At 44.0% G+C, this 16,274-nt stretch overlaps 3 protein-coding genes across 3 annotated transcripts; all 3 read left to right on the top strand.

Moving 5' to 3' along the window:
- The first annotated feature begins 3,179 nt into the window (after positions 1-3,179).
- mlh3 (mutL homolog 3 (E. coli)) lies at positions 3,180-8,142 on the top strand. The gene is given in 12 exon segments (XM_068752470.1): positions 3,180-5,604; positions 5,689-5,790; positions 6,107-6,186; positions 6,263-6,367; positions 6,456-6,540; positions 6,627-6,695; positions 6,755-6,863; positions 6,960-7,143; positions 7,145-7,228; positions 7,322-7,400; positions 7,501-7,652; positions 7,759-8,142. Coding segments are annotated over 12 exon segments (3,543 nt in total). The 3' UTR covers positions 7,828-8,142.
- Positions 8,143-9,382: 1,240 nt separating this feature from the next.
- Positions 9,383-11,578, top strand: LOC137907578 (protein c-Fos-like). Its single transcript, XM_068751929.1, has 4 exons — positions 9,383-9,529; positions 10,160-10,372; positions 10,698-10,805; positions 10,928-11,578. Exons 1-4 carry the CDS (start codon positions 9,383-9,385, stop codon positions 11,576-11,578), a joined length of 1,119 nt encoding a protein of 372 aa, XP_068608030.1.
- Positions 11,579-12,488: 910 nt separating this feature from the next.
- On the top strand, positions 12,489-15,773 carry LOC137908101 (jun dimerization protein 2-like). The gene is made up of 4 exons (XM_068752472.1): positions 12,489-12,576; positions 14,218-14,435; positions 15,000-15,104; positions 15,210-15,773. Exons 1-4 carry the CDS (start codon positions 12,489-12,491, stop codon positions 15,393-15,395), a joined length of 597 nt encoding a protein of 198 aa, XP_068608573.1. The 3' UTR covers positions 15,396-15,773.
- Positions 15,774-16,274: the final 501 nt, after the last annotated feature.

Below are 16,274 nucleotides of genomic sequence, written 5' to 3'. Positions count from 1 at the left end.
CTTCAGCAGTCACATATCTGTTTTTCTTTCCGTCTCAATTACAACGTGTAGCATTTTTCTGCGTAAACCCTCTGACATATCTCACGATTTGTTGAATCAGATCGTGGGATATGTTGGATCAGAAAACTGTCAAATGTCTAACAATGTAAGTGACAGTATTTACAGATTAAAATATGAAGTACGTTTCTTTGGAAAACAAAAATGTGTGAAAATAGGAAGATGGCGTTCTTTCTGATTTCTTATATAATGTTTTAACGGCATCAGAATTTATTTTTCAACAGTCAACTTGTCAGGCTGTCACTATGTACTACGTAAATGACATACAATTAAAGGTAACGGCCGTCTTTGTTGTGTGACTGTGTCAATATGTCCTGTGTCACCAAGTACCACTCAAAGCTCTTCTTTGTTATCGTGGTATATATGCCATCAAGGAAGTTATGAGTTAGTAACAATTCTAATGAGGTATTACAGACAATTTAGAGACTGTACTAATGATATGCTGATGGGGATAGGTGATTTGCTGTGACATCTGACAATGTAGTACAGTACTCAACTTCTTAATTTCCTTTTATTTGGAAGGACAAATACATTTGCATTAAAATAAGAGACTTGACAAAACATCCCACATCACTTGTACAATTAATTCAAGCAATCTGGCTAACAATATCTAAGTTACAAATAAATATATTACTTTATATAACATTGATTTCCAATATGGAAATTTAAATCACAAATGTATATTTATTTTATCATTTATTTTATAATTATGGAACTATGCGAAGCTTATGATCATTGCATGGTTATCGAACATCAAATCTATGAGCATAAATTTGCTCTCATGGGTTTATTAGGTATTTGCTTTTATTGTGAAATGCCATTTAATTTTAGTGACAGTTTCCTGTCATTTTGACAAGCTTCGCTTATAACCGGAAGTGTCCCGGAGTGGCTGTTTTCTGATTGGTCGATGGAACATCTCTTCCTGTATTGAATCCCGGATGTTTTTGAATGGCTGTCCTTTGAAGCTATTTACTAGTCATATTGCTGATTTCCAGGTGAATATGATGACAGACAGCGGCCAGCATATATCCGCACGGCATGATTATGGATCTAAACACGTGATTGAATCAACTTTTAAAACATGTGAGCGTTTAGAAAATGTGTCAGTGCAGATTTCGGTGCTTATAACTTCAGCGTAGCTCTGCGATGCAACACAAAACACGGTGTCGTTTCTCTTTCCAGGTTCGCTATGTCCATGGAGGAATTAATATCGGTGGATTATGAAATTTATGGAAGGGTTCAAGGTGTATTTTTTCGGAAATACACTCAAGTGAGTTTGGCAATTCTTTTATTTTAAATTAAACTTAAGTTAATGCTATTAATGTGTCCTTCAAAAACTGCGGTTTGGTTTTATTGCCTCTGGTAATGACGTGATTTTTAATTTTTTTTTATTAATAGAGAATAAGTCAAACACCACTGCTAGATTTTGTGATGAATTTGTCGTGTCAAGTATCCGGATGTAGTTCACATGATATGATGATGATAATGAAATGAATCTAGACAGCACTAAGGGAGCACAAACCAGCTCGATTTACTATTATGTTATTGCAACCTAAAATCGTTCCACGTTTGTTTGACCCTCATAATGTGAAAACCTTTCGCCATAATTTAAACGACACACGGTAGACATTTAAACGTTTCATGTTTAAATGCTTTTAACTTTAACACAAGAGGATATTTTAATCAGGAAATGTACAACCTTTTACAATTTTTCAGGCAGAAGGAAGGAAGCTTGGACTGGTTGGATGGGTCCGAAACACTGAAGCAGGAACTGTTCAGGGGCAGCTACAAGGTCCACGCAACAAGGTGCAAGAAATGCAGGCATGGCTGAAATCCACCGGGAGCCCCAAGTCACACATAACCAAGGCAGAGTTCAAGAACGAGGAGACAGTGGATAGCCTACAGCACCATTCTTTTAACATAGTAAAATAGAATGAAACATGGACCATGTATTTAATATTAGTTATAAGACAGATGTTCTATTTATTTAGATTAGAATATATTAAGAAAATGTATTTATTTTTCATTGTTTGGATTTATAATATAAATTATTTCTTTATTAGTGAGCATGTTAACTCGTCAGTGACATTATTATATTCTGATTCTGATATGAGGTCTGTTTAACGTTGGCTAAACATGGAATCACATTAATAAATCATCCTTTCCATAATCTTCACGTTGTTTGAATTTTTATTGCCCTCATTATTTATTGATTTGCACACCACAAATTGAATTGGTGTGCACAGCCCTCTATGGAGCAAAGTGGGAAATAAAAATTAATAAGACATAATAGGCTAGTTTGCCAAGAGGGCAGGTGACAGTCACAATAAAATTAAATTGCATTAACCTCTAGCAGTGACTGACGTCATGTCTGTTGTCATTCTCAAGCACACATGCAGACAAGTTAAAAAAGAAAAAAAAAATCAGAGCTTTGTCTCGAACATTTATCCAAGGAAGTTGATTGAATCACATAATTTCACAGAATTGTGAGTTGACTATAGATTTCTTTGACGCTGACATCTCAAACAAACAAGTATCGTAAGGACCCCACTCAGCAAGCAGGGTTAGGGTTTGACCTCACCAAGGCTGACTCAAGTAGTCTGAGCCCCCCTCAGTGAAGGACAAAGAAATTATGACCATTTTGGTTTACGTTATTTGGTGTTAAAATTCAGAGAGTGTATGAAACAAACATTTTTGGAATAATACTAGATAATAAATGGATAGAAGTCACATATGAAATATATAAAATGTTAAGTATCTTAAGTATAGTAGCAGACGACGACGCCAGGTCCTTCTCACCAGCAGGTGTCGCTGTAGGTTTATACGCGTTTCCTGTTGACGACCGACGTTAAGTCTTCTTGTTCCACGTTGACTGTAAACACAAATTCTAGCATGTTTGTCAATCAAAACACGCAACTCCGATTTTTCTAGGATGATTTTATTTTAAACGCCTGCTTTAACGGACTCGGCAGACTTTAACATGTGTCCCCCGGAACTTGTATCCATTTCAGTTGGCGACATGACCGCGCTGATGGCGTTAGCTCCCAATGGTTAAACTCAAGGCGTTTTACTGGCTGTATTTTGCGTTACCCGACATACAAAAGAAGACTGTGACGAACGCCATGATCAAGTGTTTGCCTAAAGCGGTTCAGGGGAGGCTCCGCTCCGGTGTCGCTGTCCCTTCGCTCCAGCAGTGCGTCGAGGAGCTCGTCCTGAACAGCGTCGACGCAGAGGCGACCTGCGTGGGGGTCAGGACGGACATGGAGGCGTTCAAAGTCCAAGTGATTGACAACGGGGTTGGAATGAGCGCCGAGGACATGGCATGCGTGGGGAACAGGTACTACACGAGCAAATGCAGCTCTGTCGAAGATCTGGATAACCTCGGTTGCTATGGTTACAGAGGGGAAGCCCTGGCGAGCGTGGCGTGCGTGGCCGCGCTTGTTGAAATCTCATCCCGGACCAGGTCATCGGTGAAAACGCACAGCAGGATCTTCAGGCATAACGAGGGTACGGATGTATTTGAAGCAGAAATGGCGAGACCTTCTGCGGGGACGACCGTTACCGTTTGCGACTTCTTCCACAACATGCCGGTCCGGAGGAAGCGGATGGACGCCGTTCTGGAGGGTGAGAGGATCAGACACCGACTGGAGGCGGTTTCTCTGATGCATCCCTCCGTGTCTTTCACCCTGAAGAGCGACTGCACGGGAGCCATGATGGTGCAGCTCCCCAAGGCCAGAAACACTCACCACAGGTTCGCTCAAATCCACGGCGCCGGCCGTGCACAGAAACTGGGAGAAGTCAACCACGCCCGCAAACAGTTCGAAGTGATCGGGCATATTGGCAGGGAAGGTCACTACAACAACAGCTTGCAGTTCCTGTATGTAAATGAGAGGCTTCTCCTGAAAACACGGATACACAAGCTTCTGAACTTCCTCCTGCGCCGGCTGAGCAGTTTAAATCCTAAAACTGTCAGTCCGGAATTGCATTCAGCCGCCAGGAGCCCAAAGCACAAACGAAGTCAGGAGCTGAATGGTTTATACATCATAAATATCAAATGCGTATACTCGGAGTACGACGTATGTCTTGAGCCGGCCAAAACCCTGATAGAGTTCAAAGACTGGGACGGTATTTTGCTCTGTATTGAAGAGGCGGTGAAAGCCTTCTTGAAAAGAGAAAACTTGGAGGCTTTGGTTTCTCAAGATGACTTGGACTGCGAATCTCCAAAATCATTTCGCATTCACAGCCCTGATAAAGAAGGGCACAACAGTGTGCAAGGAACAAGAAATATTTCTGCAGCGGATTGTGCTATAGGAATGAAACTGGCATCCGATTCTGTTTATCGGGAGCACAAAGACAGCCGTGAAAATGAGGACAGCGTGTACCGGCAGTCTGATCTTACGGAGTGCAAAGAACACAATGAGATAACCGGAGATGAAATGGAACAGAAAATACACGCAGAAAGTAGAAGTGGATGTAGAGATGAGCAATTGTGTGATCCAGCGGGACTTGAACCTACTTCTGAAGACGAGGGGACGACTTTCAGGGAAGCTGAGGAAGGCCCGTGCATTTCAAGTTCAGCCCGAGAACTAGAAAACGAAAAACTGGAAAGTTCTGAAGAAAGGGAGATATTTAAATTTTCTGCTCCGGCCGGCAATGTGGCTTCAGACGAGCCTGCTAAAGGACAAAAAGCGTCTCCAGCGAGAAACGGAAAGATCAGTCTGTCCGATCCATTCATTCATGAATGTCTGCAGAGTCGAGACCCGGTCCAAATCAACAGGCAGCAAACTCTAGAGCAGAAATCTAAAGGGAGCCACTTCACGACTAAACGGAAAATCTCGCTGGATGCAGGGCGTGGCTTAGCTGTTCAGAAACGATACGAAGGCTTAGCTCCTGTCATCCCCTCTAAGATTCCCAGAATGCCAACTTATCCGAAGGTGCCCCTATGTGAGGAGTCGGGGTCTCTTGAGAGGTTCAGAAGAATATTTGGTAAATCTGAGCGTGTGAAAGTAACGGCTCAAGAGCGCCACCAGACGTGTGCCGTTAGAGCTCAGACGGTTTTGAATTCCCGCAACCTTTTAATCTGTCCGAAAGATCAGCAAGGGTGTGACCTTAGAGAAAAGGAAAAGACGCAGGTGAGCCTTCAAAGCTCAGTTCCCACCCGTCTAAATTCTGTATCGGCTCAGAAATCATTGGCAGCGAAACTCTCTAAATTGAATCGGCCCATGACCGACGATTCAAAAGTATCGCCCCATCTGTCCGGGACAGACTCGCAGCACGATGCGTGTCTCAGCGGAAGCAATGCCGTCTCCCAGGGCAGCAAGAGCAACAGGAATCTGTGGGATACATCGCTGAACCCTCAGCCGCTGAAAGAAGCACGCACGGGTTCAAACGACTGGCTTCATCACTACGACGCGTCTGCAGGAAGGACAGTTTACGTTAACAAAGTGACCGGACTCAGCAGGTACGAGGACCTGCCTGCCGAAGGCACGCGGGCGCGCTGCACTTCTGATGTAACCAATCTGGCCGTTAGCGTCGTCTCTGAAACGGGTGAGTCAGTAGGTTATATTCTCCTGATGGTGACTGGATATAAAATTCAAAATTAACCAGGACTGCCTTGTTCCTGTACCGCAGGGCTGGACTACAGGTGTTACCCATTTCAGGGGGATCTACTGCTGCCCTTCCTGCCCAAGTCCAAGAAAGAGAGAGTGACCGGTGTCGGGTTTGATGACAGAGGTACCTCACAGGCGGCTCAGACTACAGGGTGCCTTTATATAATGCAGTAACACCTTGACACGCGAGCATAAATCGTTCCAGTAACTCAAATCGCTCGTATGTCAAATAAATGTTTTCCCTATAATATAACTGAAAACAATTTAATCCCTTCCAGCCGTCTAAAAATGGCCAAAGCAACGCTAATAACGATGGAGGTTTTTTTTTTATTGTTATATAGACAAAGACACACACAAAATGATATAATAAATGATTTTCAGTATTACTGTAAAATAAAATGTGGTTTTATTGTGCGTTTTACAATCTGCCCTGTTTACAGACGACAAAGGCGAGTACTCCAACTCTCTTACGTCACTTTACTCAAAATGGAAAAACCCCGTGTTTGTGCATCCTCCGATGGTAAACGTCACGTTTGCACTCTTGAGTTTAGTTTTTAGTGTTTTACACCGACTGATTTAGTTTTCTGTGCCGACAGGTCGGTGTGGACATATCAAGTGGGCAAGCTGACGGATTGACTGTCAAGATCCACAACATCCTGTTTCCGTACCGTTTTTCCAAGGCCATGATTCACTCGATGAAGGCAGAGTTCTCATTTTGGTTTCCACTGAATGTTCCGTCAGAACGTTGTCTATCGTTATATATCCTTTTATTTGTTACTCAACTTGTAGGTCATACATCAAGTAGATAAGAAGTTTCTTGCATGTCTTATCAATACGAGACACGACGAGCCTGCAGCAGCCGATGAAGCTGAAGGTAAAGACGGGAAGAAGGATCTTTCCATCGGTCGTTTTCTCTTTTCAAAAATCACAAACTTTTTTTTTTTTATATTGAAACCCCAGGAAACCTTCTGGTGCTGGTTGATCAGCACGCTGCCCATGAGAGAGTTCGGCTTGAAAATCTAGTTGCAGGTAAAAAAGAAAAACGGTGTTGAGGATGAAAGGATCCTGATCTGTGTGTCCGGTCGTAGATTCTTCTGAGGATGACCCAGACGCGGCGGGGGAGAGACGTCTGTGCTCATCGGTTATCGTTCCACCTCTTGATATCAGGGTGACCGAAGAGGAGCTGAGGCTGCTGAGGTGGGTTTTCCTGTTTGGCTGTGGCTTTCAACAACATTGTGTTGATTGGAGAACAGCATTACTCTTATCATAATTGCAAATTTTACCCTCTTTCAGGTCTTGTCAGCCACATTTACGAAGTTTGGGGCTGGAAGTGAAGTTCCCGCACGCAGCAGAGCCTCGGGTTTTTGTTGGGAAGGTACCGTTGTGCTTTTTGGAGAAGGAAAGTAATGAACTCAGGCGGGGGAGACCGTCTGTCATCAAGCCTGTTGTTGAGGTGAGTTATCCGTCGTGCTTGTGAGCGTTTACAGTGCCTCCCCCCTCGTGTTAACCTGTTCTACGTTTCCTCTGCAATCTCACAGGAGTATCTCCGGGAGCAGATTGAGGTATGGTTGTTTTAGCTAAAGTTCTACGTGTGCATGAAGTATCTAGGCACTGATTGACAGGTAACCTGCGCTGCTTCTTATTCCTCGTCTCAGTTACTTCGCTCAACTGGGCGAGTTAAAGGGACTCTGCCTCTCACTGTTTTGAAGATTCTAGCCTCCCTTGCTTGCCACGGTAAGAGCAAATTAATTATTTTATAAAGAAAACAAATCATTCATTGCATTTTTGCAATGAAGCCTTGGTATAAATACATTTTATGTTATGCATTAAACAGGTGCCATCAAATTCAACGACAGTCTGACGAGAGATGAATGCTGCAGTCTGGTGGCGTCTTTGTCTTCCTGCCAGCTGCCGTTCCAGTGTGCCCACGGCCGTCCTTCCATAGCTCCGCTGGTCGACATCCTCCACTTGGACAAAGACCAGAAGGTATCGAGAGTGTGGCAGCGGTCCTTACTTCGTATTAAATGCAATCGTCAAAGAACTGCTCAACAAAGAGCAGTCTGACGGTGACTGTGCATTCTTGTCCTTGCAGGAAATACAGAAACCCAAACTCCAAAAGCTGAGGAGGATGTATGAAATGTCAGACCTTTGTAAAAAATAGATACGTGGGTGTGTATTTTATTGAAATGGTTATTTGATTAATTCTTATACGCATATATTGATGTAACACTGTAACTCAGACAATTCCTCTTGTAATTGTAAAATTGTCAAATACCTGAAAGCCCTGTGGCTGAAAATGCTTTTTTCATCATAAATTTGTAAATTCAAAGGAAGACGTGTAATTTTTGTAAGCAGAAAGACGAGGGAATACGGCGCATCACGAGAACAATAAGGTAAGGCGCATTGCAGTGAGCTTGTAAATGTTTTAATAGACAAGTACGGTAGTCCAATTGATGATCAAGCTTCCTATGCCAGAAGAACTTGACCTGAGAAACCGCTTCAAATAGAATACCTGCCGTGAGGACAGCGCATTCACACAGATGATGGAGACGATGGTGGAATCACACGTTCATCACGCAGAGGAAAAGAAAATAGGAAAACTCTTGGATTTTAGCCCTCAGCTTGTTCATCCGGTCGCACCTCACTGTCAGAGTGAACAGGAGCGTTTTCATATTCAATGCTCACGTCCACGAAAGCACTTTTATTGTCTTGTTGTGAAAGTTAATGATGCTGCTTGCTTTGATGATGATGCTGCCTGCCAAAAACGGAATAAAAGGTTTCACATATTTACTCCGCATTTTAACATTTAAAAAAAAGAGTACTGTTTTGTTTTATTTTTCAGACTGAGCTGATATATCAAAGTAAAAACATCAATAAGTATCTTAAGCCCCGCCCCCCTCCATCCAGCGCCGCGTCGTGTCACGTGATGTCTCCGCCCCCACATGTGCAGCCTCTCCTCCCGTCCCCTCCCCAAGTAAACAATTCAGCATAATTTCATTGCTGCCTCTTCTTATCTTTATGAAAGGCGGACTCACCCGCGGGGAGCGTCCCACGCGTGGATGTGGAGGCGGAAGTATTTACTGCGCGGGTTCATCTGCAGGACGAACAGAGCCAAGATGACGGACGCAGTCGCCCCGCACGCACACATAAATTGGTGCTAATTGCAAACGTTTTCAATCAATGAATATAAGGACGCTTCTATTTCTTCATGCGCCTATAACTAATAATCGATCTTTACCCTTGACCAATGGACCACAGCATGAATTCAGACAGAAATAAATAGACTCACGTTTCTCAATCCACATTGCATTTATATTTGACGATTGTTTTTTTGTGTGTGTGTGTGTGTGTGTGTGCGTGTGTGTGCGTGTGTGTGTGTGATTGGGAGTCAACGCTGATGTTTGGCCATCGTACATTAGTTATGAACAAATGTTGAAAATATATTAGCCGAATATAAAGAAGAATGCATTCATAATGCTCTTTTAACCCAAAATGTAGGCCCGTGTTGCTGCCAGTCTGACCCCCCCTCCCATTCAGTAGATGGTACAGTCTCGGTTCATTCATAAAATTGTAGCAGAGCATAAAAGGAGGGGCTTGCGTTCTAGTCGTCCAGTTATCAGGTATAATACCTGGAGACTAGATCCGAGCCGCTCTGCCCATAGAAGGCCGGCGTCACCAGGATCCGCGTGTTTTTGTTTTTCTTCTTCTCCCCGTTGATGTATCGGAACAACCTGATGCCTGACATGGATTCAGTCTCTCCCATCTGCCGGACAGCGTCTCCTGCCGGGACACTCCGTCAGAAGACGCCAGAGGAGGCGAGCTCCGCGTCCTCCGCGTCCTCCGCGTCAGAGAGCAGCGCAAAGGTATGGATGTTCGCCAGAGCGCGCCCTGGGGCAGAATAATCACCCCTTTGTGCGTGGACCAAAGTCCGAGTGTCTTAATCATTGATTGATTTTATTATTATTATTATTATTATTTCACAGATAGAACTGATTGATAAGAATTTAATTATCTTCGCCCGCTACATTCTAATACGTCATTTTCGATCAATGTGATCAGTAATTGGAGCAGAGATTGGAAGGGGGGGGGTGAAATAATAAATAAATACAAGCATGCGGTGGTCGGGTTGTTGTGATTCCAACGTCCTGGGACCAAATGTGAGGGGGCGTCTGTCGGTGCAGCGGTTCATTGAGAAAAAAATACATCCATTCAGGAGACTTCCACAGCATCCCTGCGTCAGTGCTGACGTCAGAGGCAATGATAAAGTCAAATATTGATCCGGTGGAGGCTATTTCTGGTTGGCTAGACTACATTTCAAGAAAAACACACAGAGGGCCAGCCTCTGCTGTGGGAAATGAATGATTTATAGGTTTTTATTGATGATTGTCTTGTAAATCACTGATAGTCTGGCAATTTTTCTGTTGTTGTTGTTGTTGTTGTTTGTTCTTTTCTTTTCTCAAATCTCTGTTGTTCATTATTTCCCTTTTTTCCAGGAGCGCTCCCAAGACGCTCCATTTGTTCCCACAGTCACTGCAATTTCCTCGACCCCAGATTTCCAGTGGATGGTCCAACCGACAATTATCACATCCGTCTCCCCTTCTCTGGGTAGCGAGCCAGCCAATGAGCAGCAGAGCTCTCTGCAGGCGACACCCAGAGAGGGCGGGACTAAGGGGAAAAATCCTGTCAGAAAGGGCAAAACAGAGCAGGTAGGGGTTCCTCGGATGAATTCTGCCTGCTTATTGGACAGAACACTCAATAATGCATCGTTCACGTACGTCAGTCTGAATACTTTGTGCGCGCCGGTGCCGTTGTGCACGCTCCTCCGGCGCCGTATGCTTCCTTAGGCAATTTATATTCAGCTCACAAGCAAGACTGCAATAATGGTCTATTTTTAGACGCGTTGCAGCCCAAACATTCCCATTCTTCAAAGGGGCGAATTGGCAACGGATTTAGTGGTTGTGTGTGTATAGCGGATGAAATGGCTGGATTCCTCCAGTCAATAACTGATTCGCTTCTCTCGCATCATCCCAGCTGTCTCCGGAGGAGGAAGAGAGAAAGAAGGTCAGGAGGGAGAGGAATAAAATGGCCGCAGCAAAGTGTCGCAACAGACGGCGGGAGCTCACGGACACGCTGCAAGCTGTAAGTAAACGGGCGATGCGTTTTACTCGGCTGTCATTCTGTCTCCGCTGTTTGTTTGTTTTTTACCTGCTGTGTGCTTCTCCTTCCGGATCATTTTTGCCGGATGCCGGTCCCATCCGAAGGAGACGGACGCGCTGGAGGAGGAAAGAACGACCCTGGAGACGGAAATAGCCAACCTCCTCAAAGAGAAGGAGCGGCTTGAGTGCATCCTCGCCACGCACAAAGAGTGCCAGATGTCGGACGAGCTGGAGGCTATTTTCCAGGAGCCCACGGGCTCCCCGGAGCTACCGCCCAGCCCGGACGAGGACAGACTTCCGGAGGACTGCGACCAGGAAGCTCCATCACTCCAGGATATGGACATACCCAGTGACCCGTCCGCAGCCATCTCTGGGAACTCCAACATCCTGCTGTGTGCCAGTGCTGAAATCAACATCTGCGACCTTGAGCCCTCCCTGGACGTTAAAGACGGGCCGATGGGAAATATATTTCCCAGTTCGGAGGGCAGAGTCCTGATGGAGACGGCTCGATCCGTGCCAGACATCGATCTGAGCAGCTCTCTCGGGGTCTCGGACTGGGAGACCCTGTACAAGTCGGTTTCCAGCGACCTGGAGCCTCTCAGCACCCCCGTGGTGACCTCCACCCCCACCTGCAGCAGCTACCTGTCTGTGTTCACGTTCGCGTGTCCCGAGCTGGACTCTCTGACGGAAGAACTCGACGGCCACAAAGGCGAGTCGGTCGACGTCCTCAACTCCCCGACTCTCCTCGCCTTGTAATGCACAGAATGAGCCGTCTGGTCTCGCTTTGGGGTTTAAGTCTTGCAGGTTCCTGACTTTGAAACGAGATGCTCCAGTATTCTGTAACACTTCAAGAAGTACATTATAATAAAATGAAAGCGTCTTGCGTGACTGAGCGAAGCTGTAACCGTGGCCAACAGAGCGATGCGGCTAAAGGCATGGCTTGTACTTTTACGAAAGGGGCCGGGTGTAAAGTTTTTAGCCTGAGACGCATGCTGAGAAACTCCCAACAACTTTCAAAGCATATATATATGATCTGTTACTAGATCCAAGACGTAATGTGGATGTTACGGTATGGTTTTGTGTTTCTTTCAGCGTATTTATTGCAGTAAATGTTGTATTTGCACATCCCGACGCGTGAAGCGCCCGTACATATTACCCCTGTGTAAAAAACTGTGGTGAAAGTTTTCCATGAAAACATCCAGTGCAATGTACTAAATATAAATATATATATATATATATCTTACCAAGATGTAACTTATGATTTATTTTTTTACCTTTCAGATTCTGACTTTATTTGTGACACGTGAAAATGAGTGAAAGTGAGCATTGATTGCTGAATATTGACAATAAATCTAAACGTTCAGAGAAGCATTCAGCTTGGCCTTTTTTATTCTCCTGGATTTATTTGAAACATCAAAGCTCTTCCGTGTCCCCCCCAGTCCTGCCCCCCCCCCCCCCCCCCCCCCCCCGGGGGGGTCTCTGTCGTTGCAGGATGCAGCCTCAGTGTTTCTTTATGGGAGGAGCGGCGCGACTTCCCCACTTTCTGCCCCCACTGTGCACTTTTTTTTTTTTTTTTTTACATCCCTGCTTACGTTCGCCTGGCATTTGCCGAAGTTCCGCATTCCCAAATCCTCCCAAGATTGGGATCACGTTTAAAATCGGGCTGATGCAACGATTTCCACTCTTCAAAATCTACTCTCGACCTTCGGCTGACCAGAAGAAAGGACATTTGTTGCACCTGGGATCGAAGTCAGGTCGGTAGAGAAAACTTCACACGAGTCGAGGACCGGATTGTTATTATTTATTTATTTACGCGCTAAAGAGGGAATCGGCGCGTCACGACGCGCGGAGTCGTCGGATCAGGAGCGTCCGGTGACTTTCCAAAGAGTTTTCTTTTGTTGCTTTCTCGCCGTTAAAAGTGAACTTCGCGTGCACGGAGATACTTTTTTCTTTTGTTTGCGTGGAGGCTCGGCGGCGTGCTCAAGGCAGAACACGGTGTTCTGGATCACCGCGTCGCCGCCTCTTTACGCAGTGGATCTTAAAAGTCGTGTCCCGTTAAAGCGCACGGGAGTGTTTACCTCCGGTGGGAAGACAACAAATTAACGCAAGATAAAAGAAAGACGCACTTGAATGGAAAAAAAACTTCCGCTTTCTAGTTGACCAATAGCCTCAGAGATTCTGTGGGGGCGATTTATAAATCCTCGTGATCCACAAGCAGCCCGAGACTTCCTCACGCTGAAGACTCGACAACATGATACTGATAATAAAGTATTAGAAGTGAATTGGCCTGTTGAACCAATCAGGGGCGCGCTGGTGTTGTTTGAAGTGGTTTGATCCATGCTGGACCAGAACTTCTTCATCTGCCCAGTCAAAGCTTCTTGTAGAATGTTTGGAAAGCATTGTTAAAATGCATCTGTCTATTTATTTATTACTTCAAATTGTATACCTAATACGGTAATTATATATATTTTTAAGCGCCTATATTTTGCCTCCATGCATTTGTCTTGTCCAATCCTTTAAGGCAAATGTTGCTTACAGACAAAAACCGAGTCACTCGAGTTCCACTTTGTCTTTTTGACCCGTGTTTTAAGGAAGTGGAATAATTGAAAGTTGCTTTCATTTGTTTTTCCCGTGTCACTTTGTAAATATTTAGTGGCGCATAATTCCTAAGATTTTAATTTGAAATGATCATTGAGGTGACGTCTGTGGTTAATTTCTGCGTTCAGACCAATATTGTGAGCTGCAGGTTTCTCTGAGGTTGACCTCCGATACTTTTTTGGCTGCTGTTGTAATTTCCTGTATCTTTCCTGACGTTGCTCACACACACAGCTTCCTGAGATCTATTTAAATGTTCATTCTCAGCATTTTTTGAATTGAATGCATATTTTAAGATAGGATTTTTTGTTTTTTTTTAAAGCCTCCCTTATAAGTAAATGGGAAAATCCGGATCGCGACAGTATCCGGATTCGATCGGATGAAATTCCGTGGTGAGATAGAGGCCCCCACCCTACATGACTGTGTCAAATTCCATAAGCATCGGTCAATAATCAACCGAGATATTGAGGAACAAATTGTAAAGCTCCATTGACAGCATTGTTAACAACAATTTCAAAGTGACCCAGAATCCGGGATCTGTAACATTCCCAACATTTCCTGAAAATTTCATCAAGATCTGTCCATGATGATTTGAGTTAACTTGCTAACAGACAAACAAACCAACACCGGCGAAAAGATAACCTCCTCGGCGATTATTTCCCGCCCTCCCTCCGTAAAGAGTTCCCCCACATGTCCTGTAACAAGCCGGACTGATGGAGTCGTATGTGTGTTTTTATTTATTTATTTGGTTTTGGTTGCTGTCTGAATGCGCCTCCGGTTTTGTCCCTCTGCCGTCTTAGCTGTGGTCACGACCGAGTCTGACCCGATGCCAGGACAAATCCCAGAGCCCCCTGTGACAGCAGGCTCCCTGCCCAGCCTGGGCCCGCTGGCTGGGATTCCAGCCACAACGCTAACTGACAAGCTCAAATATGGCGACTTCCAGGAGTTCGGTACAATGCTGTCACCGCTGCACTTCCTGGACAGTCTGGGCAAGAGGCCCCTTGTCATCAAAACAGAGGTGCTGGAAATACTGCCTTATGGATAACCAATAATTAAATTGTGTAAATGTAAAGAGCACAATTTCAGCCTTGACTCACTTTTCATTCCTTCTCTTATACTTGAGAACTTGTGCATTCTTGTTTTATTATTATAATTTAACCACATTTAAAAAAACCAGATACAACAATGCAAAGATAGAAAATAAAAATGTATAACATGGATATTTAAGCATGATACTGTTAAACTGGGGATGTCTTGCCCTGCCCTGGGTTTGATATTTATTGATCGCACTGCTATTAATTTATCATGTGTCTCATTTTAATACATACAGTAAACATATTCCCAACTTTCATTTTCAACATTTCAGTTCATGTATTTGTCTGAGATCCTTAAATTTTATTGCAATTAAATGCACACAAAGTAAGAGTGAGATGCAGCTGGACAAAAATAACATTTTGTCCTCTCAATTGTGCAAAAAACAACAAAACACTGTAAAATTACAAGATTTGTTCAACATTAAGTTTTATCAACATCAAGAGGATATTTTTGAACCTAAAACTTTTTCATCTGCATGCTTGTTTAGAGAGATGAAGAGGAAGACAGGAGGAAACGAAGGCGGGAGAAAAACAAAGTGGCTGCAGCTCGATGTCGAAACAAAAAGAAAGAGAGGACAGACTATCTACAACAAGTGAGACATTTTTTAACCTGCATGTCCATTTGATCTAAAATAACATTTCTACCTCATGTTCTTTCCCCTCTTTAACATTTTCCTTTCCTGCTCTTTCTCTCGCAGGAATCTGAGAGGCTGGAGATGTTAAACTCCGACCTTAAAGCCCAGATTGAGGAGCTGAAGCTTGAACGACAGCAGCTGATCCTCATGCTGAACCGCCATCGCCCCACCTGTATTGTCAGGACAGACAGTGTCAAAACCCCCGAGAGCGAGGCGAACCCTCTGCTGCAGCAGTTGGAGGCCAAGTAGAGATGCAAGGTCCGTCCGGAGTTTACAGCAGAGACGAACCAGCCAACTCTCAGGAGGTCTCCTGCCTGAAGTCGTGGAGCGCTGCACCTCATCGATGTTGGTCCATTAAGATTGCACTCCTTTTTTTTTACCATTTAGTCACCATTTGGGTCATCAGAGCTCAAGCAAATGCCAAATCCTAGTAGAGCTGATCCATACACGCTCCACACATCGTGGTGGATTAGAACTACCGGTACATCGGTTTAAAGTTTGGCTGCAGAAAAAAAACCTCCAGCTGCGTCAGGGGTTACGGTCTCAAATACGTTTTTATTTAAAAGTTCCAATGCTACATTTGATAAAGTAGGACATATCTATATGTTCCCAAGTTTTGCGGTCCTATGAAGCACTTACACACACGCACAGACCATCTGGAGTCTTTTTACTAAACCCACGATTCTCATGTCATTTTTGTCCCATCAAACCTTTGGTGGCAAAATGAATGATTACCTTTCTTCATATCTATATGTTTTGACGCAGGCGTCATATATGCACATATATGTATATAGATATATGTGTGTGCGTAAACAGTTTACGTTGTACTTATTTCTGTTACAATATTGTTATGACCAATTATGCTTTTATACTTTTGTATATTATGTTTTATATATATATATATATATACATATAAGCTATGACAAAGTCTCGTTTTGTATTTCAAAAATAAATAAATGTTTAGTTTGTTTTTTTCCTGGAAATTCCTGACTCCCGTGAAACTTTTAAATTGTCATATGTACACGCCGCCATGTTTTAAGGTAAACGGCGCTATCTAGTTGTCGGTAGGAGTGTTACAATCGTTTCACGTAGAAAACTTCTCATCTTGAATGAGACCCCGGCCTCCCA

The sequence above is a fragment of the Brachionichthys hirsutus genome, chromosome 18 (assembly GCF_040956055.1).
Source record: "Brachionichthys hirsutus isolate HB-005 chromosome 18, CSIRO-AGI_Bhir_v1, whole genome shotgun sequence".
Taxonomy (NCBI): Eukaryota; Metazoa; Chordata; class Actinopteri; order Lophiiformes; family Brachionichthyidae; genus Brachionichthys; species Brachionichthys hirsutus.
This window is presented reverse-complemented; position numbering and strand designations above follow the sequence as displayed.